The sequence below is a fragment of the Amphiura filiformis genome, chromosome 17 (assembly GCF_039555335.1).
Source record: "Amphiura filiformis chromosome 17, Afil_fr2py, whole genome shotgun sequence".
Lineage (NCBI taxonomy): Eukaryota > Metazoa > Echinodermata > Ophiuroidea > Amphilepidida > Amphiuridae > Amphiura > Amphiura filiformis.
This window is the reverse complement of record NC_092644.1, coordinates 42,958,043-42,983,783: the sequence shown is the minus strand read 5'-3', so window position 1 is coordinate 42,983,783 and position 25,741 is coordinate 42,958,043. Positions and strand designations below refer to the sequence as shown.

General features: G+C 37.0%; 1 protein-coding gene across 1 annotated transcript; it reads left to right on the top strand.

The window, feature by feature from the left end:
* The first annotated feature begins 42 nt into the window (after nucleotides 1–42).
* LOC140137827 (integrator complex subunit 5-like) lies at nucleotides 43–25,741 on the top strand. Its single transcript, XM_072159617.1, has 20 exons — nucleotides 43–131; nucleotides 3,604–3,802; nucleotides 5,127–5,230; nucleotides 5,841–5,949; nucleotides 8,229–8,361; nucleotides 9,756–9,948; nucleotides 10,952–11,066; nucleotides 11,848–12,077; nucleotides 13,565–13,722; nucleotides 14,371–14,479; nucleotides 15,186–15,296; nucleotides 16,227–16,506; nucleotides 17,129–17,247; nucleotides 18,268–18,471; nucleotides 19,607–19,866; nucleotides 20,330–20,400; nucleotides 20,786–20,934; nucleotides 21,387–21,491; nucleotides 22,995–23,067; nucleotides 24,253–25,741. Exons 1-20 carry the CDS (start codon nucleotides 66–68, stop codon nucleotides 24,354–24,356), a joined length of 2,892 nt encoding a protein of 963 aa, XP_072015718.1. The 5' UTR covers nucleotides 43–65; the 3' UTR covers nucleotides 24,357–25,741.

Sequence of the window (25,741 nt, the reverse complement as noted above, 5' to 3'; positions counted from 1 at the left end):
GCAAATATATTTTTAAGCAAATACTAAAACCTGATGATCAGGTTAAAATTTCGAAACCTTTGACCATGGTCACTGGCAAAACAATCAAAATGGCGACTACCAGCGAAGAAAATAGCTCTCTGAATTCGGAGGTAATTTTGCTGTTTTGAAGAAAATTTACGTTCTTAATGTCTATGACCCGCAAGATTTATGTAAATTGGTATCAGTTTATTACCATGTTGTTGTTATAAGAAACAAAATTGCAGCTTTAGTATTGTAAATCTCGAGTAAGCTTAGCCGTAGTTCTCACGGTGCCAAATTCGCCACCTTTTCATGTTTTCATCAAAGCATTTTAATTTCACATTATCATTTGCTTAAAATTGCTTTAATAGCGATATGAAATTAAAACAACCGGTTTGGAACTAGCTGAAATGTCACCAAAGGTGTCAGTTGACTAATCAAGTGATTGATTTTGACAGATTTTTTTTAAATTTCAGATTTTTTATTTTCAACTTGCTGAAGCCTGAATAATTATTTCAGTGCAATGCATGTGTAAATGCTTCTTTGGCGCGCCAACTGCTGCACGATTTGTACTTGCTGAGCGCACCACGATCTTTACGCGTCACATTTTTTTAACACGCAGTGCGTTTGATGCAAGGCATCGACCCCTCGATGCTATGCCCAGCGAGGTACGTCACGTCACACTTCCGGTGTGACTAGTCATAAACTATAAACGCCATTTTCGGAGGTGCGGAAAGACACCAAATTGGTGTCGTATGACCTATGACCCTGATAAACAACACGAATTACTCCACGTGGAAGTTGTTGACATTGTTTGTGAGTTTTATTGAGCATATTCCTATTTTGTAACAACATGTAACACACCAAAACATAAAGATCGACTATCTAATGACTTCATAGTCTACAATGATTCTAAATTTACCATTATCTGCGGAATCCTTTCTGTTCAAACACGAATTTGCAGTTTCATATTTTTGCCGTGATCGCAGTGTTCGGCGAAGCTGCCAAATAATTCAACACTGATGGCCATGTGATGACGTTGTTCAATCCGGTCTCTGTGGACTCTACCACTTCTTATAATAGGTATGCTAAATGCTTTTGCGGCAATGGGGGCTGGGATCGCCCTACGCCGTCTGGGTGATTTGTCAATCAAGTCAGTTACCTCCCCTATAGCCGAGTGGAATTAGTAATATCATGAATATGCTAATCCTGACTTCCCCCTCCTTCCCATTGCATTGCGCGATAAACATGGACGACTGCTGCGAGTGAAAAATTTGGCGTGTTCACCGATTTCATGTAAATGTGTAATAAATAATCATCTGATTTCAATATGGAATCAAGAAGAAGAAACCGTAATCACCTCATATGCAACAAGAGACAATTTCAGTACAATAGTAAGTGTGCGTAATTGCTAACGAAGATGAATTAAGAACCGGTAACCAACACGATAAAGGATGCACCTCCGTGTATATTGCCTAACCACTCAGTCTCTCCCTGATAGTCATATAACGACCAAATGATAAATGACGATTATCATGGAAGACTGAGTTCCGCAGTCTACGGTGTGACGTGCCCAGAACTCCAAATAATTTTCGGAAGCGACAGACAAATTGCAGGAAAGCATGCCAATTTAAGCTCACAAACTTGCAAACTTCAATATGCACTTCAAATACAGCAGACCAGCTGTTAATTATTACTGATCCTGTAATAACTTACATAATCGTCAAATTCGTGGAATCCCGTTGCTCAGAATTGCAAATGTCATTTTTATCTGTCAAATGCGTGGTGGATGTGCTCAGAGATTTTATGATACGCTTCATTAAATCACAGGTGTGAAACTGACTTTATACCACTCGCTCGCTTTCGCAGAAAAGCGAAGCCTCCGGCCGGCTACCTCGTGGCACTGAGGCATGACGTCATCATGGATGTGTGCAAAATTTCCGACGGGCGCCTTATTTATTTATAACCCGTTTTGTGATTGGTTGAAAAACCATTCATTGCAATCGTAAGCCACTACTTTGATAATTGCTAAGCTAGTCAGCGATGCTTAACAACCTCGTAGAGGTTTTCAAGAGGCAAATTCACGTGGTGATCCAGCGATCGAGTATAAATTCAGCATGACAACTGCTCCCGCAGGTGGAATAACAATACATGGACACAATCACTGACATTTACACAATGAAATAATGAATTATTTATGACATGCATGGGCTTGATTTTATGACCGAGGTTTTTCGGCCTGTCCCTGCGTGAATATCCTTAGTTTTCAGCATCAAAGATACTTGTGATGACCATTTTTTTGCGGACACTTTGATAACAGGCAACTTTTATAGGTCATAGGGTAGAAACGATAGTTGTACAATTGTACAAAATATACATTTTGTTATAGGCCTAAAATGTTTACAAAAATATATTGGTCCACACGTTGTGCATGTATTCAGTTGTTCGACGTATACCTCGATGCCACAAATTTGGTTTGTAGGGAGGGGCTAAACAGGCCCCCTTTTTCAGATATCATGCAATATATTTTTAATTCAAAGCAGAAGACAAGTAACTATGTATCAGTTGTTAACTTTATTTAAGTGCCTAATTACCCAATAGGTAAAATAAAACATGGGTGTTCTAAATTGCATAATGTAATTAGCATTAATTAATGAACTCATGTAGCCTGTTTTGCCCCATTGGAATGGGGTAAAACAGGCCCCCCTTCAAAAATCATATTTTCTGGTACCATATTAATGCAGAATGCTTAAAAGGGCATTTCGTGATCCACAGCCTCATCCCCCCTCTTTTCCCAAAAAAAGTTGAGATTTTTATACCACTGGATACCTCTGGCTACATAATGTTTATGTTCCAAATATTTCTTGCAGATTAATTCGTTTAGCAAAAATATCACCAAATTTGAATTTCGTTCTGGTATACGAAATTACAACACATTGTCTATGGACCAGTGTAATACACATAATCATGCATAATTCGCAAACGAAAAATCGGAATCAACTGAAATTCTGGGAATAAGCTTTTTTCGTGGATATCTACTGAAAAATGTCATAAAAAGAGGATGCTAGGATCACGAAATCCTCCTTTAAAATAAGGTTGCTACTTTTATAAGCCAGTTAATAATAGAAGTATATTCATAATGCAATTAAAAGAACCTTCCCGCAGGTAATGGACTAAGTTTAGTCTGAGAATAAGTCTCAAAGTGCATTCAGTTTATAGAATTGCAGATTCATACGTAGTGGTAATAACAATGAAAATTATTAATTTAAACTTCAACACTACTTGTTTATTTCGCTTACCGGGAGCGCTTTCGAGGAACTTCCTCGTCATCAGCCGATGTTGTTAGCTCTGATGTTTTCTTGGAAACGAGACACAGGATTGGAACTAGATCCTGTGTGGGACAACCTGATCAAACCCAGCGGTACCAGGGGCAGGAAACTTCCGACTTCGGTGACGTCATCAAGTGTGATGTCACCTGATCAGGTTGGTCCTTATCCGTTTCCAAGAAAGACGCATTCCTTATTCGTTTGTGAAACTGCCATGGGCTTTGAGACATAGTTGTAATTATCACATTCTGTATCTTGCCATTTTCCTACCATACAGGATCTACTGCTAGAACTGCGTACTTTCATTAAAGGTGCCCATCCGAGGTCAGGTCATAAGTTGACTAGTGAAGAACATGCAAGGTGTGCCATACGATTACTCCAGACATTACCAGCTGCCCGTAATGCTGTACTTGAGCACCTGTGTCATGTCTTTGATGAGAGTGTCAATCTGTATCTATTTGAATTGGAAGGAGAAGGTATAGTACCAGTATTGGGTTCACCTATATTGTTGGTCATGTTGGTTTAAGGGTAATGGAAATCATGTACTTTCTAAAATTAGTTTTTAATTATTTTTAAAAATTATTTTGAATTATGACCTTTTTTTTAAAATTCAACAGTAAAATCACTCTAATTAATGACATATTTAGTATTCCTTCATGATATTCTTGATTTGCGTGGTGAGGAACTGATGTTTTACAAAATTTTGACAATTGTAAAGCAGGGGTCAAATGGAAAGAAAAAAGCAAGGTACACCAACTTGATGTGGGGAAACAAGTAAATTGCAGACTAGAAGTATGCAGGGGGACAAAAACAGCAAATGTAGGCATTTGAAGTAGGCAAAGTTAGATAGCCAAAAATTACCAGTTCCAAGGCCCACAGAAGTGCTAAACCTGCAAAACAATAAGGATCAATGGGAATACAAAAGTGCACTAGAACGTGCATATAAACAGACACGCTAAACCAAACAACCAGTGTATGCACAAAAACAGGCAAGCAAGTTCGATGGCCAAAAATTGCCAATTTCAGAGCCCACAAAAGAGTCGGGAAAACAGTACAAAAGTACACTGGAAGTGATGAAAATCACTGTGCACATAGCAGTCAAACAAAACCAAACAGAAAAACAACCGACGTTTCGAGCAGATAAACTGCTCTTCTTGAGGGACAGACAAAATATAAAGCAAACAACAAGAACTACATGCTGTAGTTTAAAAACAAATTCAAGTCAAAAATTGAAGGCAAGTTCAAATTGAACTAAGTAGCAAACAAGACAGCAAACTCAGAGCAAAATAAGTTGTGCCTTCGCTCAATGAGAGCGAGTTCACTACCAGGGGTCAAATGTCATTCAGGGTTCAAGTGGGGTCATTGTTGATTTTAGTGCATCAAAGTTGATATTAGTGCATCAAAGTTGATATTAGTGCATCAAAGTTTAACATTTGATCATTTCTCCCACTTTTTCTGATGGATTTCATTGGGACATGGACACAATGACCCTTGGGTACAACGATGTGCATGCTGTGAGGTCAAATGTCATTAGGAGTCATTAAAAAAAATATTCATTCTTCACAAAGTCACCTTTTCCAGTCACATAATTCAATAGGGACAATGGTCCAAGAACTGCCTTGTTTACTGATGTGTAATGTGTTGTAACTGCATTAAATTGTGCTCCACAGCTGTGCCTTGATTTCAGTTTATTTGGTGATAAGGTATACATTATGAATCCATTAATTATGATGTGTAAGTACTTTTAGCTTCATGATGATGATAAGTGTTTTGTTTTTGATTATCTTTGTTATATACCAGCTACTACTGGAATAAACCTTGATGATGTGATCAAGAACATCCACCAAGTGCTGTCTCAATTCTTGAAGAGTAATTCAGAGGCTTGGGCTCCACTCTTATCAGCTGTAAGTTGCAATACAGTAAAGATTCGTCTAATGGCGCTATGGGCTCCCTTGACATAAGTGCAATTTTAGGCATATCCTAAAAGTGCCCTCCAGTAAAATTTTCACCAGCAAATAAAGGCACAGAACCTCATTTCTTGTTGGGATTTCAGAGTAGGGGGCTCTCTGTTTGCATGTGAAATTTACCCCAAGGCAAAAAGGAGCCCAAGTACCCATTAGGCAAATATTTACAGTACCGGTAAGTCAAATTAAGTCTTTACATCAACATGCCAGTATGCAACATGGGCATGTAAACACAATTTAAGTTTTTTTGCTACTGCATTGAGTTAACAACCCTTCTTGGTTCTTCATCAACATATGACAAACACTGACTATTTCAAAACATGCTGCAAGGAAAGGAAGATTCCCATTCAACAAAAGGCTCTAAGAAAGTTTTGTTATTTGTATGTTTTAATTTTGATGGAAATAAATTTGATTGATTGATTGATTGAAAGAGTTCAAGATTACGGGCTGACCCAGTTACCAGCAAAAATGTAATTTGTGATCTTTAACTCGAACAACAAATTTCATATTATTATCTTTTTCATTATTTTTTTTTCTTTGTGTGCTTTAGTGGTCCATTGACTTGTTAGGGAAGATCAGCAGCACATATGCAGGAAGGAGAGGCGTCCCTCATTCATCTAATCTTAATGAATTATTGCAACTATGGATGACATGTAGAGGTAAGGGATCAAAGCATAACATTGATCAACAAAATTACATGCTGGAACACTTTCAAGTTGTTATCAATCAGGGTCTTAGCTAGAAATTGAGGTTTACCGGTCATTTGAATAAAAATGCCTGTCCTAATTTGACCTTCACAACATTTACCAGAACTCTACAGCCCATTGGAGGTTCAAAGGGTTCAAATATGTCTTGCTATGGTCTTGTTTTGCAAAGCTGGTCTACCAAAAAGGTCAACAGCCGTTGTCAATACCTGCAATTATAATTATAATGCATCATCTGTCAAAGGCATTAATTTTGCCCGTCCCAGGAGCAAACTCCCCATCTAAAATGATGGCCAGACGGGTAGCTAGCTAAGGGAGGACAGTTTTTATGGTCTACTGAGCTCAGCAATGCTTTGCTGTCTTTGATAGCGCATTGTATCGGAGAGGTACCTGGCTTTTATCAAAGCCCAAACCCATTAAAGCCTGTAGCATACTCTTTTAGGCTCCGCTCAATTGACAACTCTGCTCCGATACAACGCATTGACCAAAATATCGATCGAATCAATTTTACAACCATGCTTGAATTAACAACCCCTTGAAACCTAATTACACCACTTTATATAAACATAAACTTACACATATTATTTACTTTCTATTGAGCGCAGACACGACCAGAGACATGCTTATTTAATGACCACTTGAGTAGTTGATGAGTGGGTCGTTATGATTTTGGTTTTACCATCGACCGTGTTTATAATCCTGCTGCTCTGCTGAACGCTCCGATAGTTATCAGCAAACTCGTATACTGTTCGCTTGTTCCTATCGAACGCTCTAGCGTACATGAACAATTATCGAAGACAGCAAAGCATTGCTGAGCTAAGTAGACCATAAAAACTGTCCTCCCTAAGACACTGTTACTAATGCCAATTACTTTATATACAATGTTAAGCAAGGTCATGTCGGCAGCAAACCTGCAAGACCCCTCAACATTGATTGATAGGGGTGGGGAAGTGTAGCATAAAGGGGGAGTGTCTGCTTGAAATACACCGCAAACTTGTGTAACTTGACTGCAGAATTATGATATGGTACTCATTTGGAAAGAAAATACACAGTGTGACAACTGGTTTTTTTCTTGATGGTTGTTTTATGTTTTGTGATGAGAAGGGAGGGGTTAGAAGTGTTGATTACACATTGGCTATCCCAGATGAAATCATCCACCCCTATGGAAGATATGACCTTCATGTCCCTCACAGGGGGTGTAGATTTCAAATGGAGTCACCCATTCAGGTAACTCCATTTGAAATTCACACTCCCTGTGTGGACTATAAAGGTCATGTCATGGGGTGTATGGACTTCATCTGGAATACCCAATGTTGTTGTTACAAAGAGAAGGGGTCAGTTTTATTACATTTACAGGGCTTTATCAGTAATTGATTCATTCTGCGAGATATGTATGATAGGGTTGACTGTCTTTGCAAAATGTTGCATTGAACTTTGCTAGATATGATGATAATGTATGGGCAATGAAATATATATACTGACAGTTCTTGTCCAAATGTTCTTTTTCCTAATTGTAAAATACAAATGTTTTGACGGGAGTTGGAGACTTAAGACCTTCAATGACCCCCCTGCCCCACCCAGACCTGACCCAGAGCAGAAATTATGATTTTCATAGTAACTGGGCAGGAAGAACCCCTTATGTAAATTATCACTGTTACTCATTTGGCAAAACACAACAGTACAAATTGTCAAGTTTGAAAGTGTTTTCATTTTGCATGGGACATCAAACACACTTAACAGATAAAAATCTATCTTTGAACATTTATAGGCAGTTTTTGTATCTCCTGCAAAATGACAATTTAAATTTGACAAATTATTCTGAGTAACAGTGAAAATTTACAGTGGAGGCTTTTCCTGCCCAGGAACAATATTATAAATAGTAGTGGTAATGTTTCATTATAATTAGGTTAATTCTAAGTTTGTAATTTTTGAATATTTCAACCTCTGAAAACCATAATATAACATCAGATAATGGTGTGTAGACGCTGAGAATGATAATATGAGGTACGACTGGACAGGAGAAACATGCAGGAAATGTTTTTTTACAACATTTCTTTTAAATCTGCAGTTTGTCAAACGAAAAGTTCATGACATTTTCAAGAAAATTGTAAAAAAAAAAACTTTTTCAAAAAAAGTTCTACTGTCGGGACTGCTGATACGGTCGGTCGGGTGAGGACAAGCAAACAACTTTTTTTTTGGCCTAATCATGATATGTTTGTTTGTGTGTTTTCCAGCTACTCGGACTCTAATGGACATAGCCAGCCAGTGTATAGCTGGCATGGTGAGTCCTGATCTCTGTGTGGATGCCTTACTAGACACATCTGTCCAGCATTCGCCACATTTTGACTGGGTTGTAGCTCACATAGGGTAAGATTTTCATATGAATTGGCTGTGGTGGTGTTCCACAAGGGTCAATTTTAGGTCCTTTTAAAAGTAATAACCATCTAGTGTATAGCAGGTATCCAGATCATATTAAATCATTATATGTAATATATAAAGTACACCTGTTGCAGTGCACACTTTCAAAGTAAGTGGCAAAATTACAGTATCCATATTCAGAAGGAAATTAGGGTATCCACCTGTCTCATACTGCAGTTACTGTCCATTTTCCTATACATAATACACAGTACTCTCACCATTGACGCGTGACCTTTACAAATAGTGTATGTTATAGGTATATGGGCATTGCCTAGTTAACATCACTGTGTGAAAAATAACCGGCCAATATTTAAAGTACTCTCTGAAATTCTAGAAAATTTAGTTTTGTAACATGTCCTAAATTTTTAGCTAATTTAGGTGTTTGGAAATATTCGTACTTTGGTGTTTTAGGAAGGATATGTAAATGACAGATAATACCAAAAAATATGAAGAAATTATTTCTAAACCGTGTTAAGTCTGCAACCATTATGTTTCTCATTTTCAAGAATGCTGGTTAACAATATGCAGACTATTGTCTCATTTTGTAAACAAAGGCCTACACAGTATTGTTACCTTGCGTTTGCTTTATAATCTTCACCCAACTGAAACTATAATACCAGCTCATTGCTCATTGCACAGGTAAAACAGAAACATGTGTAGTGTGGATTTAACCAGAGAAGATCTGATTTAACATAGTTGAGCTGTTTTCAATGAGTGTTATCTTGGTTTAATATCTTTTAATGGGATTTAAGTCCTGCAAAGGTCGTGGTGAATTCTACTGTAGACATGACTGCATCATGTCCCATATACTGTAAAACAACTTTATTTTGCTAGCAATTTAATTTTGCTAATTTCGCTTATGCCTTCAATCGCTAAATTAAATTGCTGCGAAATAGTTCATGTATAATGGTTTTACATAGCAAGAGGAGGCAAATTCATGAATTGCCACAGAATGATGACTTCATGCCTATTCGCCAAATTAAGTTGCTGTGAAATTAAAGTGTTTTACAGTAATTATAAACCTTGTGATATAGTAAAATGGTACCCAAGTTTCACCAAATGTTACACATGTTGCATGTATGTATAATTACATCTTTGCAGCAGTGGGTTGACTCAATATATGATATAAATAGAGAACTAAATCTAAATTGTGCACATGAAAGAAAATTGAACTTAGAAGATGGATTATATAGTCAAGACTGTCACATTCAAAGAAAGGAAAAGAAGGAAGTATGTGATCTGTTGGACATGATCTGTTTCCAGAGAAATATGTGGAATGAGAAGTAAAGGAATGTTGTTTTTATCAGTCTGTAAAGCTACTCTTTTGCTGATTTCCTTTTTAGATCATGCTTTCCTAATACAATAATTACAAGAGTCTTGTCTTGTGGACTGAAGGATTTTTGCCATAGCCAATCAAAGGGTCTCATTACTACAGAAAATGAGGTTCCCAAGATGGCCTCCGTAGTAGGAATATTGGGTCACCTGGCTGGACAACATTCACAAGATATACGCAAAGCACTATTGGAGCTATTTCAGGTAAGGAAGGCCATCATGGTGTATCATTATGATTATACTTGTTTAGGATAAATGCCTGTTTAAAGTTAAGTAGGCCACAGACTTGGTTGCGGATGACAAGATAGGGTATATCAATCCATTAGTGTTAAGCAGGCCTGGTATGTATGTATGCTCAGGGCCATTCCGACCATTAGGCCAGATAAGGTGGTCGCCTAGGGCGGCAAGCAGAAGGGCGCAAAAAAGGCGAAAAAAGAAAAAACAGGAATGGAGAAAAAGAGAAACGGAAAACAGGGCGGAAAAGGAAAAGGGGACCTGAGAAAAGGAAAAGAAACGGGAAGAGAAAAGGAAAGAAGACACGGGCGGAGAAAAAGAAAAAAGAAATGGGGCGGAGAAAAAGAACGAAGAAGCGAGCGGAGAAAAGGAAACATTTAAATGGGCGGTGAAAAACAGAAGGACACCTTTTATGCTTTGGTGGGGCGGCAGGGAGAGGCTTTGCCTAGGGCGGCAAAATCCCTAGGAACGGCACTGTGTATGCTCAGATTGATGCACAATCGCATCACATGGGATGCTTGGGTTTGCATTCGTTTTGTGCCATATTTTGTAGTACCAGTGGGGTTATGGTCAAAAGGTCCTGGTTGATGCAATTACAGACTATAACTATAAGTGTATTCTTTCAGTTTCATTATTTTATGAACTCTAGCTCTTCTCGAGTATGAATTTTCAAACAAGCAAGGCAAAGTGACTTATGGGACGGGACATGCTGCTCATACTTAAAAATGGTTCTCTACAGTCAGTCTACTCTGAAATACAAAGTACCGACGCGGACGCACACATTGTGCCGACTTTGAAGGCATGCATACCTGCAGCAGAGACGCAGCACTCACGACTGTTAATGCGCTGTATCTGTAGCGCATTGTCACTTTGTACTTCAGAGTGGACAAACTGTATGATGAATCAAGTCACGTTTCATTTGAAACATTTATTATTCTTATTGTTTCATGTTTATTTTCTATGCTATTTTTAGGAGAGTCTTGGTAGTAAGGAGCAACAGCACCTGTTCACAGTTCCATTCCTTCTTCAACTTGCCACAATGTCTCCCATGCTGCTAAGAGTCATCACAACTGATTTTGTAGAGGCATGTAAGTATGAAGCAGACTTCTTAAAAACAAACTAGTATAACTACCCAGCAAACACAAAACATAATTATTTGAAAACATTAACAAGAGATTAAAAAGGTTGCCAGAAAACGTTTGAAAATGTCGGGTTATATAAAGTGTATAATATGTTTTGACAACATTTTAAAATGTTTTCTTCTTTTAAAACGTTTTTTTTAAATACATTTTCATGACTTTATATAACTCAACATTTAACGTTATTAAAGCCTTTTCTCCCCTTGTATCTCTAAAAATAGTGATGATGTGTATATAAAAGTGTACTTTTTCAGAAAGGAAATTACACAAGGAATCCAACAATCTACATAAATGAGCAGTTTTTTGAGAAAATCACAACAAAATTTGATTTTACTTTACTGACTCGAAGTAGGCATATGGACTATAGACTACTCCCACTGAATAAGAATTTGAAATGGATGATTGTATAATATTGTTGAAGGTGGCCCTGGGCATGCCTTAAAATAACTTTCCTAACATGTGTCGCAACATTGTAGGTGAAAGGATGAAATACTATAGAATACTTATTGATTGGAGTGCAAATAGAGATGTGATACAGCTTAAATCAAGGTCTGGCCCTGGATCAGATGTTGTGCACCCCTGAACTATATTTGTTTTGTGTAAATATCAGTGCTGCAAGAATGCTCATGTTTTACTTAGAAGAAAGATAATCATATCTTATGCACTTTTTAATTCCAAACTATTGTAATCAAAATATTTTTTCCCTTATCATATTAACTTCTCATTTCAGTAACTCCAGATGTCCTAAACAAGCTGTCCGTTCAATTCAAGCAGTCATCAGCCGTGTTCATGGAAGAAAAAGACAACCTGCTGTCCCTGGTTATCCATCTCATTTGTAGATCTGGTAGTGGAGCATTCAAACTCCTCTCATTCCTCTTAGAAACTGCCTCTGGTGAAGGCTTCCATGGTGACGAGAACAAAGTCAATGATTTAGTGCAGCAGACATGTGCACTGATACTGGTAAGAAACAGGGTTAGCGTTGACCTGCTGAGTCCAGGGGTCCAAATTGGCAAATAAAAGGGTCCAGGCATCTAATTCTACACAGACGTACAAAATTAAGGGGTCCAAATCACGGGACCTGCCAAATCAAGGAGTCCTGGACCCCAAGACCCCTTAAAACACCACCCTGGTAAGAAATGCGTGGTTGGGAAGTCCACTGATTTGGTTTGGTTTGTAATTGAAATCACTAGAATTAGATTAGAGACAGTAAGGAATTCCAGTTCTGTTCACTGACATATTGCATTAGGACAGAGGCACACTTTATGATTTTAATTTTTGATGCAGTGGTTAACAAAATATCATATTTTTGACTGCAGAAATAATGAAAAGCTCAATACAAAAGATAACACTTGAATTTCATCATGAAGATTGATTTGCAATTACTCCAGCTTTCAAAAAAGAATAGCACTCTATTGCTCAAATTGATGGCAAGCATGAGTTCTGTTAATGAGCAACATATGTGGGGCTCTGTATTCCCTTCATTAGCGCCGATCAAATCTTTGATGCGTCCATACCGGTTAATAGTCTGTTATGATTGTGGGATGATTAAATCAATCAGAACCTCACTTAAGTATTTACACTGTGTTCACTCAACACAGATGAGAGTGCTGTTCTTCTCTGAAAAATAGTGTAGTAGGTAGACAAGCTGTGTTTTCAAAACTTCCTCAAATTAAAGAATAAAGGTATTGTTTTAGCCGCTGTTGTGCATCTGTCATTTCATATAACACAGGCAACATCATTATTGTTTTACCCCCAAAAATGGTGTCGCCTGTGTTATACCTTTATTCTCATTCTCAAATAAAGATGTTAATCGTAAGTATATAGAATTGTAATCAAATTAAATCCTACATTTTGCAAGGAGTTGCCTAGGGCTTAGAATTGATCAGTACTGTTGTTTCTCTGCGCCTCCGATTGGTTCAAATAGTGGGTACGCACATTAAGTTGATGCGCACACGCGCACAGAACTGTGTTATATTGTATCATATAACATGGCAAGAACCAACAAGATTGCAAAAAAATTTTCTAGTGTTTAAGAATGTGACAATTTTAGCCATTCTTAAACATTTGAGAACGTTCCTGCAATCTTATTGGTTACCCGTGTGATATGACACAATATCACACGGGTCAGCGCGTGTGCATCAACGCGATACGCATACTCGCTATTTGAACTAATTTGTAATACTTGAAGTATTTAAGAATGAGAATAAAGGTATTGTTTTTAGCCGCTGTCGTGCATCTATCGTCTCATACAACACGGGCGACATCATAATTTTTGACTTAAAATAATGATGTCGCCTGTGTTATATGAGACGATAGATGCACGACAGTGGCTAAAACCAATACCTTTATTCTCTAAATGCTAGGATTTTTTACTTGGGTTACATGTAGGTCTAAGTGAATCAACCCCTTGTAGATAATGTTATGTTTCTCTTTGTTTTATCAACCAGGATTTATTACTTCTGGATTTGCAACGTTCTGTGTATACAAAAGCCAAAAATATCTCACAGATGGGTAGTCAAGATTCCTCAGATATACCATTCCTTGCTGAGCTACAGAAACACACAAATACCCTGTGTGTGAATATTATACATGCAAAGGTGAAAAGGTGAGTGATGTAAAACACACAAGGGTCATTCCATGCCAAATGACTAGAGTCCATTTGGCCTCCTCGAGAGAGTGACCTCAGTGTGTGTTCCAGTGCGCATATTTGCATGTGTTGACTCGAAGAACTGGCGTGTTTACCATGTTTACACACGAGGTCAAAGGTGGTACATCTGTACACGTGTGAAGTAATTGCATCAAAGTACTGATGTCACTCTCCCAAGGAAGCCAAATGGATTATATAGGGAGTGCAAACCATACCTCATGGACTGTTTTCTTAATCAATAAGAAATTAAAATCTTGAAAATCAAGAGCCTCCATTTCATTTTCTCACAGCTGCAATTGGACTTTAGGAGGCTGTCTTGAAAATGCATCTTTGCCCAAAAGTTGGGATTTTAGGGTGTTATTTTCCCCAACTAGGGGTGATGTACTTTGTGATTTTTGGAAAAAGCTCTCTTCTATTAAAAGTTTGAAAGAGCAGCATTGTTACCTGGGGTCTCTTTGATGTAGATTTTACATTTGTGCATATCAAACTCAAAGCCATGTTTTCCTTCTAAACAAAGTTACAAGGGCCCCAAAATGAATGAATTCTACTTTGCTCCTATACTTCTATATTTTGAATGATGAATTGTTTTAACATTTGTTTACATAGAGCTGATTGGTTGCAGAGACTTCTGGCACTGATTGCTGTGTACTGTGGAGAAGGTTGTGCATCAGATATTCTAACATATATACTTATCAATGAACCACGTCCTGAAAAGGTAAATTTAGCATTAAAATCAGTATTATTCATGTCGATAATTAGATGCTAACACGTGATCTTTTTCATAACTGATGAAGTCTTAAAACACGAGGCAGTCAAGCATATGTGATGTGATCACATCCTGTCTGGAGAAAATATCAATTGGCTGTTTAATTGTAATCAAAATCAATAAATGAGGTGCGGGGATGGACTGTGTGATTTTTGGAAAAAGCACTCTTTTATTATAAGTGTTACAGGGTAGTTGGTGTATACCCACAATGTCGATGGTTCACTATGAAATAAGGTTCGCTATGTTAAATATATGTATTATATTCGTCATAGCTATGCTTATGTCATATTCTACAAAGCGAACCTTCCTTCGACATAGCGAACCTATATCATATTCGACATTGTGAATCTTACAGTATTCGCCGATTGCACGGTTATCTCAAAACAAGGTTCTACCCGCAAAATGTGTGCTGTGTGTGAGTACGCCTGTCAAACATGCTTTAAATACCCTGTACGCTTTGCAATAGCATTCTGGCATGTTATTAGAAAAGTGTGAGAAACAAGAATGCACATTTTGCGCATGTGTTTGCAGGGAGAACCTTGTTCTGTAGCAAGATGGCGATTCCGTGCAAAAGGGCAAATATTAGACAATCTTTGACATAGCGGACTGTAACCTGACAAGGCAATTTATTTGCCATATATTTTTGTCCATATAGATTGGCTTATTCATTACACTTCAAGCTGAGATAGAGGCTTCATTTCCATCGGTACTAGAAGTTACAGTACAGAAAGCAGTTAACCAATTACAGCGTATTGAAACTAAGCAGGTGAGTACTATACTTTGATCAGCTCGTAATCGGTGGGAATTATTAGGCTTTTACCACTACGCCGAAAAGTAGACCCATGTTAAGAAGGATATAATTAATCTGTCTGGTCTATATTTTGTGTGTTAAAGAAAGTAGACAAAGTATAGGACTTTAAATAATAATTTGTAATACTTTTGGCGAGATGTCACAAGACAAATAAAATATATTGATATTAATCCGCGATGTTATAAGGCCCGCCGATTACGAGTTGATCAAACTATAGTCCTATTGATAAAAACTTTTGTGTCGAAAGCTTTGTTACTCAAAACCAAGGTAAGGCTTAAGGATGCACATAGGTTTGTGTTTACCAGAAAAATATTTGACTTAATTGCTGCCATATCTTTTAAGTAACAAAGATAAGGAAATGAAGTTTTGGAATTATAACACATTTTTGGAAGAAAAAAAAAACAACGACAAATGGATAAACCACTATATTTAATTTCTTCTTAACAAAAAAAAATTACTCACTAGTTTGACAATTTTGCTTTTCATGGTCAAAAAACATTATCAGAATAGTGATTGATGATCACTTCTTCCGGTTAGACGAATCCCGACCACAGAGGGTGTAGAACTCTCACTCGGTAGAGGATCATATATGTAACTTAGTGGGCCCTGTCGTCCCTATTCAAGATGTTGGGTCCTCATCTTCAAATCCAAATGGACTCCTTGATGTGTCCTATATTTGTGTTACACATACTAAGGATTTTTGAGTTGTTCCAATGAAACGAACAATCAATATCAGCCATTGCAGAGCGTGCAGTTCAACAAAACCACCTATTAGATTGGTACAGTGAAAATTGGTTAATTTTGTGTAGTTTTTAGATTCTTTAATAATTACCATATCATAGCTATTTTCCTTGATTCTAATGTCTCAACTCTCATATTCTTTAGACAAGACAGCTCATGATGAATCTCACCTACCTTGCCCAATGGGAGAGGTCAGAGGTCAACAGCGGTACCAAACACAAACCACGGGGCACATTCAGCAAGTGTCTCTTACCTCGCCTTCATTTGGTTGCTACTCAGCTTCACCACACAGACCTTGTTATAGCAGCACACACCATGAAACTCTTGCAGCTGATTGGTCTACCTGATGATGTTACCATGGTGATGATGCAAGCTGTTAGCCAATCAACGGTGGAATTTTTCATGATGGCATTTCATAGTACAGGTAGGTGTATAATGATTTTTCTAGTTTCAATTGTTACAGTCTATTAAACATTTGGATATTATAACACCGATACGGCAATTTGAACCACTTCAAATGACACTTATTTTAATCATATTTAGATTGTTTACATGACAAGTTCTGGGGATACTTATAGGTCTAGTAGGCTATATTCAATATGAATCGGCCATTGAATCCATACACCTCTATCTTCCACCCCCTATCTTCCTGTATCTTCCACACAGGGAGTGTGAATTTCAAATGGGTTTACCTGAATGGGTGACTGCATTTGAAATCTACACTCCCTGTGTAGGAGATTAAGGTCATATCTTATTATGTTGTGGATGGATCTCAAATGTAATAACTCATATTTTTTGCCATTCACTCTCTAAGAAATGTATTAATGTAGAACCAAATGACACTTCAGTGTTTTAAAGCAACAAATTGTCATGCTTAGCTACCTAAAAACTAAAATTCTTATACCTTAGAGTCATCTTTAATTTATAACTTGGCTCCTTGACCTAATTCACCACACTGCAGGTCGCCCCAATTTGACAGGAGAATATCCTTGTCATCAGATATTATGAATTCAAAAATTGTTGTTAATTTTCCTGTGTTTTCATAGATCCATCATGGAAAGCTGAAGTAGTAGAAACTTGTCGTCTTTACCTACGCCAGCTGAGTCTGCATCCTATTGGCCAGCCCATGGTGTTGAGGGCGCTACTGGAAAATCTCACTTATAAAGTAAGTAGTACAAACAATGACTATAATATAGGATTGAGTGCACATTATTATACCTATTATATAGATTCCAGTGATCTGATTGGCTAAAAGTGCAGGCATATTTTGGACTATTCCAATTGCTGGGCAACAGCATAATTAACTCGGTCAGTGCCCGTTGCCAAGGACCATGCTCATTGCAAAAGGCCACCGTGATGGACATGGTGGATCTGTGTGTATCCATTTATTTAAGCATCACACTGCCCAGTGTCACTGCGCTGTCAAATGAAAAAAATTGTCAGGAATCTTTGTCTACCACCATGACAACTGGTACGGTATATGTGACACGATCTGCTCCATGGGGGCCAAAGGCCAAAGCATACTTGCTTCTAAAGTTATGAGGTCTTGTGATGTATTTTTTGTTTTTTACTCCATATTGTTTCCTTTAGGCGACGAAAAAAGAAAACCCTGTACTACGGGCCCGACCGACCCAGATTTTGAACAAATTGGGGAAAAAAATTTCCTGTACAAATGAATGCCGACCCAAATTTAGGAAATTTCAGGAACCAATTTTTTTTTTTGTACTTTCTCAAATTGCAAATTATTTACAGATTTTAGTGATTTTTTGGGTCATTTCCAAAAAAAAAAGAAAGAAAGAAAAGGCCGACCAACTGACCCTACTTGAAAGGTCCGTCCGCCTAGGGTTAGGTTTCTTTTTTTCGTCGCCTTTCAAATTTCAAATTTCGGTTTCAAATTTTCCGCCTTTGGCCCCCATGGAGAGATCGGGTCACATATAAAACAAATATTGACTGCTTTATATTTGGGGCATGGTTGATAAATGATAGGCCTTTGATGATCTCAAATCTCATATCCAAGAATTGAGTGACCATTACTACAGTGTCTGGCATCTGTGCTCTTAGCTAGCTGGTGTGCATTAAACAGTTGTGCAATGAGGACTAGCGTCATTCTCCTAAACAGGGTAATACCTATTATGTCTGATCAAGGGTGTAGTAATACATACTTTGTTTGTTATTATCATCTCAGGATAACAGGTGGTTATTCAGTGGAAGATCAGCCCAAGCACCCAAGACATCCAATGCCAAGATACAACAGCAGACATCACTGATGAATGCTAACAACAAACTAGGTGCATGCTTCATTCCACCTGCCAGCGGACACTCAGTGTTTTATGCAGGCACTATAGGACAAGGATTGAAGCCTAGAAATGAGGGGCCAAAAATAACACAGGTTGGTTGCTGGTGTTCATTTTGTCTTGTTTGTTAGACTATAGTAAAGACAAAAGTTTTACTGGTAAAGGTTTTTTCTCTCCTTTATTATAATGCCAGTTTGTTTGAGCTTCATTTCTTTATTTACTGATAAAGAAAACGGAATTCATTGTTTTGGTGGAAACCAGTTTTTGTCATAACTTCTTGGAGAAGACTTTGTCAGACTAATTAATGTCATTTTAAGCTTTGCTTTGCCTTAAGGGATCCAAAATGAGCATTTATTGCGTTTTCGACAGTATTTTTTGTAGGACATGAGAGCACCTCAGACCTATCAATTGCATTCTGAATCTGAAGCATGTCTTTCTGATATCAAATAATTTTAATTTTTAAAAATCACAATATAATACAAATTTTATGACAAATTATAAAAATTTGATATTTTTCAAATTTTGATATATAACAGTCCTCGAAGTAAATTATATAAATCTAATGATATATTCTTAAAGTGTATGTAGCAGGGAGGAAAAGCCGACGGTCAATTGAAAATTTTGACCTTTCATATTGAAGATATGGATTTTCCCAAAAGACCTAATTTTTTGGTGTTTTGGGAAAAAAAAATCCATATCTTCAATACGAAAGGTCAAAATTTTCAATTGATCGTCGCTTTTTCATCCCACCTACATACACTTTAAGTATAAATCATCAGATTTATAAAGTTTACTTCAAGTACTGTTAAATATCAAAAATATCAATTTTAATGATTTGCCATAAAATGTGTATTAATTTATAATTTAAAAAATCAAAATTATTTGATATCAGAATGACATTCTTCATATTCAGAATGCAATTTGATATGTCTGATGTGCTCTAATGTCCCAAAATAAATACTGTCCAAACGTTCATACCCCAGCCCTTAAACACTCCAAATTCATGCTAACAATAATGGTCTGTCTATGTTGAGTGTGCAATTTGAAAACTGTTGGAAATTAGTATTGCAATTCACAAAATGGAATTTGCCTTTTAGAAAACTGACAACTTTGGTCTCTAGAATAAAGAGTAAAATGATTCTATTAAATCATGCTATGTGATGTTAAGGTTCTGTTATATTCTCATGAAGTACTCATATATTGCTATCATTTCACTTCTTCGTATTCTAGGATGAATCCTGGGTCAACTCTCAAGCATTAGTTGCTACAATCCTAGCATGTGCCTCCGTCAAATCAGATCGATCATCAACTCAGCCCATGGAAACTGACTCAATAGTCAGTGGCATTCTCAGACCAGATCTTACTCACTCTGTTGATGTGAGCACAGCTCGGCTACTGGCTCGGATGATGGAGGAGATTGTATGTCCTGATGTGACGCATGTAGGTATACTGTGGCCAGAGGAAGAACACATCAAAGGAACAATAGAAAGGTATGTGATTTTATAGAACCATAATAATTAGATAAAGGGATTAGGTGATATGTAAATCTAGGGGAAGTCCACCATATTGAATTGTCATATGGGGACACCATATAGTTTTGACATATTCCCATTGCCCTGGGCGACAGGCATATTAACTCACTCGATGCTGTTGCCAAGAACTATGCCCATTGTAAAGGACCACCAAAATGGATGTGGTCCATTTATCCATATATTCAAGCATCACACTGCCCAGTGCTGTCAAATGATAAAATTGCCGGGAATCTTTGTCTACCATCATGAAAAATAACAGATGTAAAGTCCTTCATAACCTTATTCATAACCATCACTTTTCATTATTTAAAAAACTTAAAATCATACCTAAATTTTAATGCTTCCTCTGCCACTGTAGCAAACCTTGATATAAATACATTGGTTACTATTTTTTAATGTTTTTCTTTGTTTATCTTTGTAGGGATTTAGCAATTAAAAGGATGTTTGATGATAATCCTGTTCTGTGGGATGTCCTGGAAATGATTAGTAGAGGTAAGTTAGGGAACAAACCAACAATCCAAAATTAGAAGTCCTATAAACAAAACAAAAATAGTTAAATATCAGTCAAAGTTGATCTTTTATGGTTTGAATCTTCAATATTTTACTTCAGTAATGGGGGGTAAGCCTCCTAATGAAAGCACTTTCATTTATAGGACATCATGAAACTTTTGGATTGTTCCCTGATTAAACACATATTTTATCTAACTTCACCACCAAATGATTTACAATTATAAGATCCCTGGTGTCTATTGTTAGCGCCGAATTCAACAGCCTCCTTCACACGCTAAGAAAAAGAACGGAATAAATGTACCTGACAACCCTGGTTAAAGAGGACTTAATAATGATAATGTATCATTCACTTGTTTTGTTCTTGCAGCCAAGCCAGCTCTATGTGACTGTGTAGTCATTGTTTACAGTATTCTAACTACACTGCTAGGGCATTGGGAAAGCTGTCGACTTACCAAAGCATCACATACACCACAGGCACTTGCATCTTCCTATAGATTACTACAGTGTATTGGAATGGTAAGTGTTGCCTATGTGTGTTGTAATGATTTCTTGTAATTAACCATTTCTTGAAGTAGTGCACTGCTTTATTCAAAGCATCTGCCTATTGGAAATTGTGGAAACTTTTTAGCCTCATAACTGCTAAAAATTGTTGGTCTGAAGTTTATAAATGTATACATATTTAGAATGGTAAACAATTGACAAATCCATCTGTGACGTCATTTTAAAAAATGCTCATTTTGGAAAAATGTTTAAAAAACACATTTTGACCTTTATTTTTTTAACAACAAAAATCTTCAGTAAATTTTTTTCATTAATTTTCAAAAACTAGATATAAATATCTAAGAACCCATTTTTTCTTTTTTTATTATGTTTTAAAGTGTGAGATGCAGAATAATGTCATCACATGTATACTCAGAGTAGATAATTTGCCTATCTAATATTATTTATTATCCGTTTCTATTCACCAGGCTGGCTGGCTTCCTCCTCCTATCTGCCATAGTCATCATTTACTCTCAGAGCTCACTCCGCATGAAGTCTATGTCTTATTAGCCTCTATTTGGGGCTTTTTGAAGGTAAGTGTTTGAACATCAATTATCCTTATCCAGTGGGCATGGTGGTCTAGCTTGTAAACACAGAATCTGGTTGGACTTCACATGATTTTGGGTATCATCTATCAGGCCATAGAGGATAGTATATCATTTCATCACAGAACACAGCAATACACTTATATAGGCCCTATGTAACCTTCATTCTTAATACATGTCATGTCAGTGCAATAATGTAGAGTCCGAAGTTTACCGTTTTCTAAAATCCATTTTCCGTGTTGTAATCCATGTTGTAAAATTTGTAAATCCATGTCATGAATAAAGCCCAAAATGTATGAACAATAATATTAATGTTACAATAAATTGTTCAATATATCGCGATCAATATGCTCTGATTGGCATATTCTCACGATAATAGGCCGACTATTACGATGTTTGGAGGGATATAGGGGTTCATGCCTTGGTAATATACCTTTATTTCGGTATTCTATTACCCCACGACCCATTATTCAAAATCGCGCACTGTGATTTGTTGAAAGCGCGTCACGTGACAGACCATTAATTGGCGATAAAGTGTCAAGGGCAACGAACTTTATGTTCTTCTATCATCACAGCGCACAGCACACTTGCTTATGTAGGGGAGAATGGAATGTCAGGGGTGTGTTATTGTATGTGCATACCTGCTTATAGGGGAGAATGGAATGTTAGGTTGTGTTATTGGAATGTGCATACGCTTTGGCCGCGTATGCGCTCCACCTTGAGGTAAACAACTTGAAATATTTGGGAAAAAAATTGACATTTTCTCTTTAAATCACACTATTTTGTGGTAATAGAATAGAAATAAAGGGTACAGCATTATCCTTTACACGCAAATAATATGTGTCCTCGGCAGTAAAAGCGTTTAAATAATGGGTTCGGCTGCGCCTCACCCATTATTTACGCTTTTACTGCCTTGGACACATTATTTTCGTGTAAAGGATCATGCATTACCCTTTATTTCTTAATTATTAAACAGTATTTTTATCATAAAAATTGATATACACAACTCATGATTGTTTTTAACATTTATTTCTCTTATCTTTTAACAATTTTTGTCACATCATATAAAAATGTCATTTTCCGTGTTGTACCTCCGATTTCGTGATTTTCTTCCGAAAACTTCGGACTCTACAATAATGTACACACAATGATGCACACACAAATTGCGCAACTAGCATCTAATTATTTTTAGAGCGGAATGGCTGATGGTAAAAGCATTGAATAGTAATCATGCATTGAATTGCATATGTGATGTGATCAAGCTAAATGAGCTCTGAGCAACACTAAAATGACCATATCCCTGGAACGAACTATAAGTCCAATTGTGATGGCATTTGTATTGAAATGGAGCTCTATGGCACATATAATAACATTGAAATATTAATTTTGTCTTGCTCGACAAATAACTTAGTTTGCTGATTGTATCACATATGCTGTATGAATGATATCCATAGTAATATAATATTTATTTGTATTGTTATCCATTTGTAGGAGAACCCACCAAAGACAGAATCCTTCACAGAGAAAGATGAGAATGGGCAACCTGCGAGAGCATTACCTGAAGGTAAGAGGAGAAAATATGTTGAGGCTTAGATTAATTACAGAACAAAGGCACCACACCATTTAACAAATCTCCATGGTGTATATCGGTCTACCCTCATGTAAGCATAAACAAACTGGCCTATTGTCAAGACTTCATTGAGGGATTAGATATCTTTATTCTGTAAACTGTATAATCCTGGGGTTGATACTAGGTGGACTCTGAATATGCTTACTAGGGTTGCAGTTACAGTGGGCGGCAGTGGAAAACTATGTTCAAATGATATGTACAGTACTGAACACTCAAAAGTTCAACCACTTTATGGTCAATGAAACCTTTAGTTTTGAAATGCCACCCAGCACTCAATAAACTGCTGGCTACAGCCCTGATGCTTGCATGAAGATAATGCCAGTGTATCCCAGGACCTGTATATCAATGCCCTTTTCTGTCTTATTGATAAAGCTCGCTGTTCTATTAAACATTCGTAACAAATTACACACATGTATGTGTGACCCCCCATTTATGGGTAAATATTATGATTGCGTCTAGGAAATTATGCTGTGTCAGAGGCAGGCAGAGGGAACATAGCATTATGTTTTAAACATTTTATGGAGTGATTGGCCTTTACTGACAAATACAGCAGGATATCAAATGTGTGCTGGATTACCTGTAAAGACATATGTTATTAGCTTTCTATAGATTTATTTTGTTGATGGATACATTACAAGTAAGAAGGTCTTGTTGTTGTGTTGATCAGTGGGTCAGTTGACTTCTTTGTGTGTGTTTATTTTGTCCACTTTCACCTCAACTGGAAAAATGTCTCATTTTTGTGAATACCATGTGTCATCTACAAAACATCCAATTTGAGAAAAGTTGTTATTTGATTTTAAGGGTCTGTCTATAAGGCATTGGTGCTGCTTCCATACTTGTTATTCATGAGCTATTGACCGATGAAAATTAATAGTAGATTGTCATCGGTCAATACATTACATACAAAGATTAAATTACAAGTCAATAAATTGATATTTCATAAATTATAAGGATCAAATAAATTTGCCTCCATTGCCTAATAGCGTAAGGTGTTCCTTACTTCCAAACATACTAATTTACGTAGGTAATGAGAGATTATAGTTTTTAATTTAATTTTATGAATGAATTCTTGAACACATTAAGCAACTGTGTACTTGTTTTCTTTTTCATTAATTGCAGCTGCTGTAGAGAGACAATCAGAACTGGTCCATACCATCGTACATAAGAATATCGCCAAGTTTGGCAACATCTTCAAGCTCCTTTTTCCACCTAAAGAAGCATGAGAACAATTATTATCATCACAGAGGTACAAAAATAGGCAAGGCTGGTGGTGTAACTAGTGTGTGGGAGGGTAGGGACAGTAAGCAAGTGCCGTATAGGGGAGAAATGTGAAGAAGAAACTGTTGACTGATGGGAGGTTGGAGGTAGGGAGACAAGTTGTCTTTACCAGGCACTTGTCATCAACATATTGTGTGCCAAGCAGAGTCACAGATCTTAATGCTGGTTTCATACTTTCTGCCGCTTGCCACCGAGCGGCATGCCGCTTCATCGGGCTGCTTGCATTTTTCTGCAAATAACAATCACTTAGCGCTAAGCAGCAAGCGGCATGACTCTGATAGCCAATGTTACCGCTCTGTGCTTATTGCCCAAAAGTTGTATCCTGTTCTCATAATTTATGTCACAACAGCATCGCTTACAAATTGAATTAAAGTAACCAATCAATTTGCCATTTTGGGCAAAGTGATGGAGCGATCGATATATTATAAACTGCATTGTGCTATTCCAGTTGAAATCCATACACCCTCTAGGGAAGACATGTAACACACTGATTTTGAATCTGCCACTGCAAAATCCAACATGGCATTACTCTCAACTTGAGACAAGACACACCATAGAGAGTCATGGGTTATACAGAATCCAAGATCTCATAGTGACGTTTCTTTTGTTATTCTTCACTTTGGATGGAAATTACTTTTATGAAGTTAAAAATAGTTCATAATTGAATTTCCCCCAAGAACTGTTGATAGTGGATCAAGTCATAAGTTTGTTCACAACATTGTCAAATATGTCTAAGATAGAATGAAAATGCATCTGAAACAACAGAATGCAGACGACTCCAAATATAACAACACTTGCCCCAGGCTCATTTCAAAATGAATCTACAAAAGCTGTGAACATATTGTTAAATTTTCACTAGACTGATGTGTACAGTGTACACACTTGCAAGACATTTTGAAATCTAACTGTAGACTTTCATTCATCTGGGTATGTTGTAATTAAGATTTAATTTAAATCTGGTCAACCAGACATACCTATGTTTTGATGGATGAACCAACATTGAGGTTCTGGATGAGGGCTGAGCAACTGTCCCATAACTGGCGGAGGAGTCCGAGCAAAACTTTCTCACGGCTGGGACAGAATCATAATTACATTCCTTATCGATTGTCATCTATAACAGATGTTACTGATACTCAAGGTCATTTACATCACAACCCAGCTGAAGACTGAAGGTTTCAGTCACAACGTTGGTTCATCTGTAAAAACATAGGTATGTCTGGTTGACAAAATTTAAATTAAATTTGAATTTTAAAATCTACATTACTAGATAAAATTCTATTTTGTTTATCATGAATTTTTTTTTATATACTGTCAAACTACAATTAATTAG

What these genes read in the sequence shown, in the direction of transcription:
- LOC140137827 (XM_072159617.1), top strand. Translation starts at nt 66, where the DNA reads ATGGTCACTGGCAAAACAATCAAAATGGCGACTACCAGCGAAGAAAAT. An exon ending in CACTATTGGAGCTATTTCAG is followed by an intron (nt 9,949 to 10,951) that starts GTAAGGAAGGCC and finishes TGCTATTTTTAG; the next exon opens with GAGAGTCTTGGTAGTAAGGA. An exon ending in ATACATGCAAAGGTGAAAAG is followed by an intron (nt 13,723 to 14,370) that starts GTGAGTGATGTA and finishes TTGTTTACATAG; the next exon opens with AGCTGATTGGTTGCAGAGAC.